The following is a 13,671-nucleotide window of genomic DNA, read 5'->3' as shown; positions in this document are numbered from 1 at the left end:
AGTAGTTGGAGATAGATTACACAGTGTATAAATGACCTAAATAACTTCCTCTGAGGGCCTAGGGAAACGGACCTTTGGTAGACCAAATATTATCCATTGCTTTAAGGAGAGATAAAAAATGGGCAGACCTGTGGGGTCATATTTCTCGTCAATGTTTGTCATACCTTTATTGGGCGTAGCGTCTTCCAATTTTGTCGTTACAAATTGTGTTTCAACATACAAATATTATTTTCCTCAGCAGCAACTAAATACAAAACGTTATATAATGCTTTGTACATCTATATTCTGTCAAAGCCTTGCTGCATACAAATCTAGAGTATATGTCCCAATGTTAAATCCTCGCAAAGTACAGTTACAGTACTAGTCATGAATGGGTTGCCTGTCCTTCGTGTTGAAATGGTCTCTTGTGTCACTGTCGAGTATTCTAAAGTTGTTTTTATTTGTTGAAGATGATTTTCTCCACTCCCATCAACGGTGCTTCCACCGCCACAGACACCAGGAAGGCCAGACCGTAGGATAGAGCCAAGTGTCCCAAGAAGAAATAGACCTGGAATAAATGAAACGGACATTGAAAGTTATATTATATTGAGACATGTATAGTAGATTAGACTTTGTCCTCGGTCATGTTCTGTGATAACCAAGTCTTGCTTTAGTTTGCGTAGTAATGCATGATTATAGATATGTTTTAGTAAAACAACACCGCCTAAACCACCTAGATATGTTGTCCACCAGTTCAGTATTCCAACATATCATTACATTTGGCCTTTCTTTCATGAAGATAGATTGCATAATGTACATGTACTGTATGTACTCCTAGTCGCTTTGCGACATTTTCAACCTACCATAGTAAACATGGAGTAGTGGATGGGCACCTCCCTGGTAAAGTATACTGCATACATCACCAGAATATGTACCAGGTAGGCACAGTAGGTCAGTCGGCTCAGGGGCACCCAGGCGTCCCAGGAGAGGATGATGTCCACCACTCCTGTAGAGGATAAAGTACATCACAACACGATCAATAAAAGATAGTGATTCAGTCCAACAGACAACCTATACTTGTCTCTCAAATTACAATAATTATTAAACAGTACATTAAGAGATTGTGCCTTATGAATGTTAAACAATTTTGTTTAAGAACATAACTTCCAGCTATATGTATACCCATGACAATACCTCTAGACAAAGAGTAGCGGACAAAAAACTAATGCAAAAGTACCGGCATAAGCGTAGTAGATGTAGTGCTATAGATAAAATCATTCATATGTTAGCTTATACAGACAAATGATAATTCATGGTTTGATTTGAAAAAAAAAAGTGTTTATCACTGTGTTCAACACAATTGCAATTGGTGCGTGACTAACTCAGACAGATATTCGAACTATTTCCTACCTCCGTATCCATGATAACATGCGAGAACCACCCAGCCAAGCGCCATGGCCCAGACGGTACGATGGACGGTCAGGTACAGTACGTTCTCAGGTTCTGTCTGGAGAGTTGTCCCGTGGTACAGGCCGTATGTTGAATACAGCACAGCCACGGCAGAGGTAGCAGCTACGAGCCAACCAACAGGCGTCAGCAGGCTCAAGGTCTGGTACACAGAAAGGTGGAAAATTCGCCGTTAGGTAAAAATGAGAAAATGTCATCATTGGTATTTTCATAGTTTTCTTTTAATAGAAAATCATCGGCAAAGGGTCTTTAACTTCGATGCTCATCATTTCAGCCACAACAATGACAATAGTCGTGGCCACTCGGCTGTTAAATAGGATATTTGAGGTTGTACATGTACTCTAACATATTGTACAGTCATGTGTTTGACTCACCGTGCTCTTTGTCTGTTTCCTTTTGATCTTAACCAGCAGCCAGCCAACAGCAACTCCTACCAGGTACGGACCGATACGACAGTACGGCTTTACATAGTACTTAACCATGTCCCTGGAACAGAAATGCATGTATCTATAAGGTAAATGCTAACAATAGGTATGTTATAATGTGTATCTTCGAAAGCAAACTTCGAAACGTTGACATTACAGTATGCCAGGAAGTGAACGTCACCATATCACATCGAAACGCTTTGTACTGTTAAAGCTTTGAAGAACTCGGAAATAAACCATTTTGAATATTCAAAACTTACAGACGTTTGTCAAAACGGTTCATACCATGAACCGTATATTCGTGTATCAAGAAATTCACGATTTACAAACACAATATAGTGAATCAAATATCTATTTATGTCGCTGTCTTAACTGCGTGTAACGACATGGTGTGTCATTTCAGGAACATTATTAAATGGTATCCTTACCCGCCAGGGGCTTTCATATCATAGTGCCAACTGAGCACGGCAGTGGTGATGAAGCTTGCTAGCAGGAGAGCCAGCTTCACAGCAATCCCCAATATCTGCCACCTGTGAGGAAACAGAAGTATCATCAGCAAAACTTAGTCGCCTAGCTCACATGTCTTCTTCATGGAATACATTTGATACAAATGACATCGTACTCGATTATAGTTTAAGGATAGACGAGCAGCACGTCGGTTCATAATAGTGGATGGAGAGTAACTGTATAGAATTTCAATGATTGAGACAATGCCTTTATCGAAGACAACATTTCGCTATGGGTTTGTTGATAGCCAATGGAAGAAACAGTCAACACACCTGTATAGTATGTAGACGAGAGGAACTCCGATGACAAAGAACTGCATGTCATTGGCCAAGTACCAGGTCCAGCCCATACACTAAATTGAGAGAGCAAACCCAGTTTAGATGAAGACCTTTCTTTGAACACAGCACATAAATCTCTATTGCGATATGGTGTGTTGCATGCGGTTCGCCGGCCCCTGATTTTTCTTACCATTTCCCTCACGTGTTAACATTATAATTAGTAAAAGTTAAACATTGATGTGTTTACCATCCTATCTTCGTGGACCACGTTGTTGATATACAGTAGGTTTGTCCACCAGTTGTCCCCGCAATTTGGATCTAAAGGAGCTGGCGGCCAGAAGGGACCAGAGAACATGTAGGGAAGCACCCACATGTACAGCATCAAGACGAACATGTAGGTAGGTGTCAACCTGAGGATGGGAGAATGAAGGCAATTGTGAATGTGCACCAGGACCTTTTTTTTATATTCTTTTCATTCGTTGGACACAGACGACACGACTTAGCCCCAGCTCCCTGTATACATGTAGCATAGTTGGTAGAATCCTCCTAATCTCCGAGCAGATCTAACGGTTGCAAAGACCGTATCCAACTGGCAGAGGAAGTTTGTATTGCAACCCGGTTGGATACGGTCTTTGCAACCGTTAGATCTGCTTGGAGATTAGAATCCTCCTAACCGTCCGATTTAACGTTAACGTATGATATGATAACCGTATGATAAACTGAAAGCAGTTCAAGGACATATATGATACTACTGTTTGTGGCTGAGAAAACACCGAAAGTGGTTCGAATTCAAAGTCCTATAATGATTCAAAGAGATTGAATTCCAACAGACAAAGAGAACAGAGATCACGTAGTGATGTTTAAGAAATATTTATCCTTACCTCCAATATCTGTGGAAATACAACATCCCATACGGAACAGATTTTCCATGTTCTCTGTTCTTCCCAATCTGCTTCAGCAGAAGATACGACATCAGGAGTCCACTGGAAGGGAAGTTCCAAAAATTGGTGAGGTTTTTTTTAATGATATGAGGTCGCCATCGAGAAGGCCAATGCCCACATATATAGTTTTCCACGTTTGCAGCCTCGCCCCCAGATCATGTCGTTTACATAGAAAAACAGAATGCCCCTCCCTTGGTTTGACTGGTTTATACTTCATGGGCTCCAGAGTGAGCTGCAGAAAATAGTCTGTTGGAAGACTTAAGTTGCTGCTGATGCTATTTTGTCATAAACCTCACACTTTTATTGGCTAAACATCTGTAACCATTGATGAAACGGAGTGAACAACGTAAGCCTCACCTTTTCTAATTTTTTTTCAGTGAGAAGGTAACGTTTGTATCAATAAGAATAACTAGCAGAAATAAAGAAGAGAAGCTCACTGGAAACAATCTTTTTTCTATTAACCTCGTCACATGTTTGAATCACCAGCATAACTTACATGTTCCGAAAAACTGTTACCTTACCTGAGGAAGAAGAAGGAGTCCACAGAAACGGTGGCATTCATGATAGCTTGGAATGTAAATGTTTGCACGGTCTCAAAGGCCTGCAGCGGGTTGTCTGAAAAATGACATAATCATAGATTCTGAGTAGTTGACGTTAGGTTATGTAGTAATACAAACATCAAACACAGACGCAAACACACACATGACACGCACACCGTGTGGATGCGCGCGCAGTAACACTAACAGACTTTCTCGTGATTTAATCATCACATGGTTTAACGTTCAATAACGACCAGACACTTTAAACATTCCATCAGTGCACAAATGACGACAATTAAAAACTTGCTTCAAACTCCTTTGATTTGAAAAACTACGTTGTCAGTGATTGAGAGGGGAGTTTGTGAATATTATCGAGTTTCGAATTGGATATATATGCACAATCTACATACCAAATTGCTGAATACAAAAAACGTAAGTGTGTCCAAGGATGACCCAGGTCATACTGATGAAGCGGATGCCGTGCAGACACTTGATGCTGCCGGGCGCCTGTTTGGTGCTGAGGAGCTTCCCGATGTTGGTGTAGAGGGAGAAGCACAGGAGGAGGCGACCGGTGATGCCTATGGAAGATGGAACTGTTCAAGACAAACCAGCCTCTCACTTCTGACATGACAAAATGTTTTACAGCATAATTACGGTTCTTCATGTTTGAAATATAGTTATGTGACAAAGTTGGACACTATGTCGAATTCCTTCAGCTTAAACGACGGTCGAAGAATGGATGGTGTTAACGTTCGCTTGGAGTTGATTTGTACCTTCTTTTGATACTGAAGTTTCCTCGCGTGGCAGTCTGTTCACCAGCGGCGTATTTTCGTCAGGTAAAGTCACGGTGACGTCAGGTTCTTGTGCTTCACTCTCCTGCAATATTAAGGAACATTACTGACAGAGTAGCCTTTACTGCAATGGCGGCCGTTCTTATCACGCAGTTAAGATCTATTTACTGTCGGTATGAGATGGAACAAAAGTAATTCACTCAATTTCACAACGCGATGATGCGACCTTTGACTCGCCCTGAAATGAGTTTGTATTAATCTGTTAAGCATCACATAACCATGGTTACATTGCAGCGTATATTTCAAACTTGGTGCTTTATAGATGTCGTCTTACCTTCTGCCTTTTAATGGCCATCTGTCTGGGTTGGTGGACGATGACGTCATAGATAGTGCCGATGGCGAGGAGGAGGAGAATAACACTGCAGATACAACTGTTGGAGGAAGAGAGAGAACAGATTAATCGGTATTTAGAGGTAGGAGCAAACAAATATTCAAAGATTCGAGCAATTCTACAGCCAACAGAAACATTATTTAGAATACAACAGAAACATTATTTAGAATATCCTCACATTGCAGCGATAGTGACATTCTGAATCGGTGGGGATTCCTGTGAGTAGGCTGACGTCACTTGCAATATTCCTTGTTGAACAAGGAAACGCCAGTAGATACCTGAAACAACACGGAGATATGATTCTGTTTAAGAATGAATAATTAAGAACTCACTATACTACGCCTACATCTTGATAGCTTGCATACAAAATACCATTGTCAAAACTGGCTAAATGATAAAGTTGTCTGATTATGATTATAACATTGTACATCAAAGCCAATCAAAGTCTAGGTTGATTAATAGTGCCAAATAATGTAGACTGTATAAAACGCATTCTAATTAAATGATTTACTTGGGAAGTGTACCGTAAGCTTGCATATGTCCACAGATTTTCCGTACGTTATGTCCATTGTTGTTTATGTTTAAGGTATAAACAGACAAGTTGACTGACTTACTCCCATCCAGTCTCTGAATGACGTCATGTTGATTGCAGGAGCTGGGCAAACAAATGCCGAGCGTCAGCGCCGTAGCAGGCATCCCAGGGGCTCCACCCTGCATAAATTTTTCCCGATACTTCAGGTGATTTATCCATGTATTGGCCTCACAGAAGCATAGTTTACAGTACTTTGGTCTCCAATCTCAGATGCAATTTTCGGCCTACTTAGTTAATGACTGCATCGGCTTGGCTCTTAGTCATTTCTAGTTCAAATTTTTCAAAGAACAAGGAAAGTATAGTTAGTCACTACTGGTATTCATACAATGGACAAGTAAGGCTCGACAAGTACAATTTTAAAAATATTATGTGGAACAGTTTTTTTATTATAACTACTCACCTGTGTCAGCTGTTCAGACTGCTGTGCCCGGGCCACAGGGACCAGTGAAGCCAGGTAGAACTTCCCATCGAAGGTGATGTTGAAGCCTTTCCTCGTGATGTTCACGCACTGCGAGAAGCTACCGACCCAGAACAGGTTTCCGTTCAAGATTCCACTTGGGGGTTTTCCACCTGCGTCCAGCACTGTTTAAGAGAGGAGATTCTATGATTTAGACGCTGTAAAATTACTCAGTTTGCACAATTAACAGCTTCTGAACATGGTCACATTCTGGTGAAACCAACGATGTCGACGTATGTAACCAAAGGGTCCAAGATCATGAGGTTTGTTTTCTTTGTATTTGTTCCATCTACTCTGGGGGGCGTGCGTGGTTGTGTGGATATAACGTCATACCTATGTGACCTCCCGACTTGAGTGAAGTCACTGACATGTGACAACGTCTATTGGATGACGTCATACACAGATAATTGCACCTAACATATTTCAAATATCACAAAGCTAAAGCAATCTCACACACCACAGGACAAGTTGGCGATTTTCAGTCGAACGACACAATCACGCAACAAGATTCGGGACGTACCCTTACCCTATCCGTTTTACCCCACTGTTGATTTAGTGCTTACGCAACAAACATCCTGGAGTATTGATTAATTATGATAGCCATGTCCAAAATGGGAGTTAGGAGCGCTAACCAGGAGGTCCTCAATACTTGAGTTTGAATTATTTGTAGCCGATCTACTTTCAACTTCTGTACGAATTTAGAGCCGGGATCTGGTCTGACTATAAGCAGACTGGTGTCCAGTAGAGGTTAAGTCCTCGTTCTAAAAAGTAGAAGTACATAAATCGTTTTGAAAGACTGGCTTGGCCTTCGTCTTCTAAGGACATTGGAACACTTCCCGCCTCCAAAAATAATATGCAGGGTAACAACTTGTGTTACCTTTCATAGCTTTAGAGAAGCAGTCATATACCCGACTGTCAAAAGATGCATGTGTAGTTCGAATCAAGGAGGTTAACCTCCTTGTTCGAATTCACTTACTTTGCAGGGCGTAGATCTTCCCTTGTAGCAGGTCTGCTTCGTACTGTGCGACATCCTTCTGACACTGTTGGCTAATGTTGCCGGTAGGTTGGGCGGGAATGGAGACATCTGTCCAGTTCACGGTGCTAAAATCGAGGATGGTGTCGGCAAGTTTCTGCTGAAGAAGTCCCGTCGATCTAAATAGGGAGGCCAACACGTTTAACTGGGCTGTAGCGTCGGGAACACCTTGATTCCATATTGCCTGTGACCTTGCCAGGCTAACTACTGCCGAACAAAGAAACGAGTACAGCAACAGCCTCATGTCCTGTTCGTGTATTAAGCAGGGTACCTGTGATCGGCACTTCTTCACAAGAGCTAGAACCTATGTGAGTAAGATTTGGAGTTGTTGCAACTCCTACGCCAGCCGGAAGGGAGGGCTAATGACGTAGTTACGCAAACAGTTGAATAAACTTTGGGGCTAAAGACCTGTAGGCTGGAAACAATTGTTTACACGGGTTGAGAGGGACATTTCGTGACGCCTAAAGAGGCAAACCTGACGAAATTCTTTTTTTTCTGATTGAGAAATTGTCGCAAAAAAATAACATTTGTGTGCAGCGAATATATTGGAATCAGTCAAAGATATGACCCATGGCATAAACAAAACAAAACAGATTTTTTTAAAAACCTGTGAACACGTTGGATTGTATGGGCGAGGCAGCCCAAACTTCCAACGTCAACAACTTCAACCGTGAGCGGGTCAAAGTCTGACCAAGTCTATTAGTCATGTAGTATCTGCACCTGCGTGTGGACAGCATGGGCGTCACGTGGCTTGTGTAAAACACCTGTCGGTCGTTGGGAAAGTCGGGAATAGGTGACTCTGCGCTGAATGGCCTAGATATTTTTTAAAGAAAAAAGACCTTTGGTACACCAGATATCATCCTTTATGGCTGAGAGAGGCAGTAAAACTCACCTCGTGATTGTTCATCATGCCAATATTTGGGCGTGACGTCTTCACTTTCTGTCGTTAACGTTAAGGAATAAGGAATTCAGCTCGGCCGATTGAGCTTCAAATGTGCATTTCGGCCGAAGTACGGTCGTCGTCCTGTCGATTACGCGGGCTTCAGGCGATTTTTAGAAATAAAAGTTGATCCAAATATTGGCCTTTTACCAGGTTAGTCGATACAGACTTTGTCCATATCCAAGAGATGGTACCATCTCATGGGGGATTTTTAGTTTTTAGTGCTCGACGGACGTCGCCCGAGATTTTCATTGGAAAATACGGTCGACGCTCGGGCGATTTTGAAATTCGGCGAGCTTTGGGCGATCTACAAAGTCGGCCGACGCTCGCATGAATTGTGACGCCGGCTTTACGAGCTGTGTTTTTCCCTAACAAATATCTTATTCCTGTTGTTCTCGCCAGCTGAAAACAAGACGTTGTAAACGGTTTGCACATTTCACATTATACCAAAGCCTCAGACAGCACTGTATCATACGGTCCCTATCATACTCAACTTAACTTGGTTTCATTGGGACAAGAGGTGACATGTTAGATATTCCAACATATTGGCTGCATGCACCTCTGAAGTACATTTTCTCACGTCAAACCTTATAAAATGTAGTTACAATAATCAGACACAAGAAAGGTCATACAAAATAGGTTGCCTGTCCTTTGTGCTGAAAGGGCCTCTTTCGGAGTACTTTCTTTTCACGCATCTGTTCGGATGATGCACTAGTATCCCACGTACACTCCTGCTACTTCGCGCACTGGAGACATTCATTTACTCAGATAGTTCCTACAGTTGTTTCCAGATGATTACTGCATCAATTTGTGGTCAAGGGTTGACGTCTTGAAAATTGCACCGTACAGTCTGTAGTGCCAACCTGATAAAACCTTTCTTTTCCTTGAAAATGTTGACCCAATCTTGACACTTTTTGAGTTAGAATGAACAGGTAGGGTTTAAGGTTTCCCATTGTTCAGTTCAGCAGTTTGGCTGGCGAAATGACAGATCTGAGCTGGGTAATGCGGATACGGTGAGGAGAAAACGGGGGTCAAAGGTAGGGTTTGTTTACTTCCGGCAGCGTTTCTCGGAGTTTGGGCTGAACAACCCTCGTTTTCTTCGCATGGTTATTAGTTGTACCCTTGTGACTTTCTGGTGGAGAAGAATTTTCAAGATTGAAGCTTAAAAGGTAAGTACTATTATAAGGCCTTGTTTCAGTACGTCTCATATATCATGGGCTCGAATGGCCTCTACCATGTAACAGTTACCAATATTCACTAGCACACCACTAGCTAATTTGATAAGACTAGAGCAACGTGTAACGAACCGTTCAGTGTAATATAATCAGCTGCTACCGCGCCGCGTGCCTGCGAAGCTGGTGTGTTACGCCGAATGGCGCATCCCATTTGCGACGTTTCACGTCCGACACGTATTGAGCTGCCCGAGCGATCATTGACCTTTCATCGTCTGTAAAGCCATGCTACCTTTGACTTACTGACGGTGCTTGTAGTACCCTTACCACCCAACCTATAGCTATACAGACTTACTCCGCTCTGGGGTCCCAATTTACTTCTCATCGTCACCAGTCTTACACAGCAAGTTTGTCATCCTACATGTAGGTCTGAATTTGTTAACTTCAAGCAGCAACAAAACTGGAAGGACGAATTGATCTTTGTACTGACTCATCGAAGTGTTTTTTTCTGAGAAGAGAGTTTCAGCTAGCTGTAATCTAACATTTTGGTAACTATCGTGAAATCGTTGTCTGCTACATGTACAATTCTCCTGTTTTTCTCCTATTCCAGAAGAGTCAAAGATGTCGTCCCATAAGAAGGTGTACCAGTTCTTTGCACAAGAGTGTTCTTTCTACTCTGGCAAGATCCGGCCGTACTTACGTTACAAAAACATCCCGCATGAGACTGTTGTGACTTCCATTCAGGTGATCAAATATGAAACGTTCTTACATTTCCTCAAAAATAGCCATTATGGTAAACAGCTATGTCCATGATTTTCTAAAGCAAACGTTCATGTCTTACTAAGTGATTGTGGTGACTTAAATGATCTATAACAACTCTATTAGTGAACACAGTAATATGTGTATATCACTGCCATGAATTCTCCATTGTAATCTGGACTGATTTTTTTGTTGTTATTGTTCTGTTCAAATCTATTCGACAACATGTCCCTATTTCTTCAATATCCTTGTGGGATTATGAAATAATGTTATTTGCAATGTTATTCCAGGTCCATAGGGACATTCTGATCCCCCGTGCGGGGTGGAGTCTGGTTCCTGTCATCATCACCCCTGAAGACAATGTGGTCCAGGACACCACCGCCATCATTGAGTACCTGGAACAGAAGCACCCCCGCCCCCCAGTGGTACCTCCCACCCCCAGACAGAACCTGGTGTCTCTCCTTTTGGAGTTGTTTGCAGATGAATGGTTGTTGTTACCTGCCATGCACTACAGGTAAACATTCAGAAACTTTCTTGGAATATACCTGTTTTTATCAAGAGCCTAATCAAGAGCCTAATGTTTTCACAGGTGATTCTTGGTTTGTTTCATTGTCATCCTGCAAATAGGATAAATTAGAAATTAATATTAAATATTCATAATTGCTTGTTTGACAGTAGACCTTGACCTAAGGAAAACATGCTTCAGATTTCAGCTCCCTAGCAGCTTTCATTTTAACTGCAGCTTTTATTCAAGCTACAGATCACAAAATTAACATGCATACTGAAATGTTATGGCAAAAATCGGTAGTGCTTCTCTGGTTCTTTGTCTAAGCTACCTTAACTGTCATGGTTTAAATTTAACATATACCTATGAATTGAACTTCCCCTGATTGATTTGACGCTGCAACGATTTCCCTAGGTGGTCCAAAACTGAGCACAAGAAGTATGTGGACTTGAACTTTGGATTCGTTATCAAGGAGCACACCTTGCCCCTGAAACAGATGGAAAACTTGGAGGACTTTAAAGGTTACAGTTTTTTCAAGGTGAAGTTATAAATCTTTTTTTACTGTCAATAATTCTATTGTTGAAACTTATTTGGCTAAATGGTGAATCTTCAGCACAAGGACAGTACATATAATGTCCCTGTACTGCTTAACAATACTATATACTGTAAATCTAATGTCATGAACGACTAGGACCAATTAAAGTTACCTGAGTTTTCACATCAATTCTTCAAAACACGGATTCCCATAGTAAATGTAACAGCCTGATTGCGCTAGCAACTTCCTTCCATTTATGAATGACACTGCCAGGTTACCATAGTGATTTTCTAACAGGTTTAGACATACACTGTTTTTGTTTTCTTGCACAAAATACCGACTGAATGAATTTGCCTGCCTAGAACTCCATCCGCTACCTGGGAATTAACAAAGACACCACCAGGGCAGTGGAGCAGTCTTACCAGGAGTTTCTACAAGATTTCCAGCAGCACCTGAACAGTTATCCCTTCCTGCTGGGGTACCAGCCGTGTGTGGCAGACTTCGCCTTCTGTGGGCCTCTGTACGGACACCTGTATAGGGACCCTGTCCCAGGTGAGTAGTGTTGACACACCTGTATACTGTCCCAGGTGAGTAGAGTTGACACACCTGTACAGGGACCCTGTCCCAGGTGAGGAGTGTTGATACACCTTTAGAGACCCTGTCCCAGGAGGAAAAAGGAGCCTTTTTGCAGTGTTTTGAATTCACAGATGAAACAATACTTTAGTACAGTAGTCACACCATTTTCATGGTGTTATGAATTTGCAGGGGAGCGGTCACCATGAAAATAAAACCACGACTAAAGTTTTGCACTTTATAGTATGCTGCATGCTTTTTCTATATGATGAAGTCCCTATGTGCCTCCTTAATGAATCTCAAGCTGTCCTAATGACCAGTTATGATCATTGTTTGGGTTCATGTTAGTTATGAAAAAAATCTTTTAATGCCACTGTTCTTCCTCTTATTTACTGCCAGGTTACCTGATGAAGTGCCAGGCCCCTCTGGTGGCCAGTTACATAGAGAGAATGAACGGCGCTGTGCTAAGCCCCTCCCATGATGTAATTGATGGAAGGGCAGTGAGGAAGTCTGTACCTTCAGACAAACAGGGCTTCTTACCAGGGGATGAGATCCCAGCGACCCTCCAGCCCATCCTACACAGGATGTTCACAGAGCAGGTGCCTGTACTGCTGGACACAGTGAAGAAAGTCAGTCAGTACATGAAGGTGTGTGCGGCCTTATTTATTTTACTACCTCTTATTGCAAACATCAGTAGTAGGCACATATAAAGCTGTGATGAGGTGGGTGATGTGCAAGATTTGACTTTCATTGTACATGTATTATGTAACTTCCCCTTTTCATTAGCGCTAACTTTTCATAATTCATAAGGAAATTTGATAGGGCTAGTAAAATATCTCATTGGTGTGTTGTCAATCGGGCTGCGTAATAATTCCATCTTGTATCGTTTACTTATGATGTGGCACTCTCAATTCAAACACAGGAGAATCCAGATGTTGATGTCCTGCCACGTGTCATTGGTCTCCATGACTTCAGACTAGGTGATGTCACCAGTCAGCGAGGTGTTTACACCTACCCTATCTGGATGCTGCAGCGAATCACTGACTACTACCAAAACCTGTCACCAGGGCAACAGAGGATGATTGACACGTTCTTGGACAGTTATCCCAGGGGACATGAGCTGGTACAGGCAGACCTGTCAGGGTGTAGGGTGGATAGGATGGATGTCAGGGTGAGAAGGGCGGAGCCTGCCAAGGCAAAACTATGAACTGGTCAGACATGGATCAAGAGCAGATAGAATAGCAAAAATAAATCATTCAGAAATGCAAATTTCAATACTTATCAGGACAAAGACTTTTATCAATTGTGCATTTCATATAATCTTATTGCACAATTTGCTTTCGTAGAAAGAATTGTGTATTGTAATAGTAAATTTATTTTTCAATATCTGCATCTATTGACTCAAAATTTATGAAAATATAGAAATTTTCAGTGTCTTCACGACAAGATATTCAGCAAACTGAAGTCACAGTGGTAGATTTCTTTTGAACCAGACTGCTAACAAAATGCAGTGAATTCTTAACATGTAACTGGATGCTGCAAATGTTAACTTTACATTTCTCAATGCTGTCTGAAACTGAATCATATGGCAAAGTATAAAAAGCCACAGACCTCTAATTCAAATGCTGTGCTACAATAAAATATAGCATACAGTTAACAAATATGCATAGACACCTAAACTAAACATTGTAATTAGCTATAATAGATGAGAAATCTAATGATAAACATATGCAGAACTTCACTGTTTGCAAGCAACTTTTCTTGCCTGACAATATGTATGCAGAAAT

The 13,671-nt window shown here is 41.6% G+C and overlaps 2 protein-coding genes across 5 annotated transcripts; one reads left to right on the top strand and one right to left on the bottom strand.

Annotated features, from left to right (window-relative positions):
• Positions 1 to 150: 150 nt before the first annotated feature.
• On the bottom strand, positions 151 to 7,749 carry LOC136441217 (nose resistant to fluoxetine protein 6-like). 2 transcript variants are annotated; one of them, XM_066437361.1, is made up of 16 exons: positions 7,344 to 7,749; positions 6,311 to 6,492; positions 5,933 to 6,029; positions 5,497 to 5,596; positions 5,262 to 5,358; positions 4,910 to 5,012; positions 4,547 to 4,729; positions 4,119 to 4,212; positions 3,538 to 3,639; positions 2,904 to 3,066; positions 2,651 to 2,730; positions 2,300 to 2,401; positions 1,821 to 1,932; positions 1,390 to 1,588; positions 843 to 985; positions 151 to 547 (listed from the first exon to the last, which is right to left on the bottom strand). In XM_066437361.1, the coding sequence occupies exons 1-16, from the start codon at positions 7,642 to 7,644 to the stop codon at positions 437 to 439; spliced, it is 2,169 nt and encodes a 722-aa protein (XP_066293458.1). In that variant the 5' UTR covers positions 7,645 to 7,749; the 3' UTR covers positions 151 to 436. The 2 variants fall into 2 exon arrangements, with proteins under 2 accessions (XP_066293458.1, XP_066293459.1); XM_066437362.1 differs by having other exon boundaries at positions 4,547 to 4,714; positions 7,344 to 7,748.
• A 1,649-nt stretch (positions 7,750 to 9,398) lies between these two features.
• Positions 9,399 to 13,625, top strand: LOC136441490 (uncharacterized). 3 transcript variants are annotated; one of them, XM_066437798.1, is made up of 7 exons: positions 9,399 to 9,509; positions 10,123 to 10,256; positions 10,562 to 10,785; positions 11,191 to 11,314; positions 11,674 to 11,863; positions 12,284 to 12,531; positions 12,807 to 13,625. In XM_066437798.1, the coding sequence occupies exons 2-7, from the start codon at positions 10,134 to 10,136 to the stop codon at positions 13,089 to 13,091; spliced, it is 1,194 nt and encodes a 397-aa protein (XP_066293895.1). In that variant the 5' UTR covers positions 9,399 to 9,509; positions 10,123 to 10,133; the 3' UTR covers positions 13,092 to 13,625. The 3 variants fall into 3 exon arrangements, with proteins under 3 accessions (XP_066293895.1, XP_066293898.1, XP_066293896.1); XM_066437801.1 differs by having other exon boundaries at positions 9,405 to 9,509; positions 10,126 to 10,256; XM_066437799.1 differs by lacking the exon at positions 9,399 to 9,509 and adding an exon at positions 9,804 to 9,935.
• Positions 13,626 to 13,671: the final 46 nt, after the last annotated feature.

This window comes from Branchiostoma lanceolatum, chromosome 9 (assembly GCF_035083965.1).
Source record: "Branchiostoma lanceolatum isolate klBraLanc5 chromosome 9, klBraLanc5.hap2, whole genome shotgun sequence".
NCBI lineage: Eukaryota > Metazoa > Chordata > Leptocardii > Amphioxiformes > Branchiostomatidae > Branchiostoma > Branchiostoma lanceolatum.
This window is presented reverse-complemented; position numbering and strand designations above follow the sequence as displayed.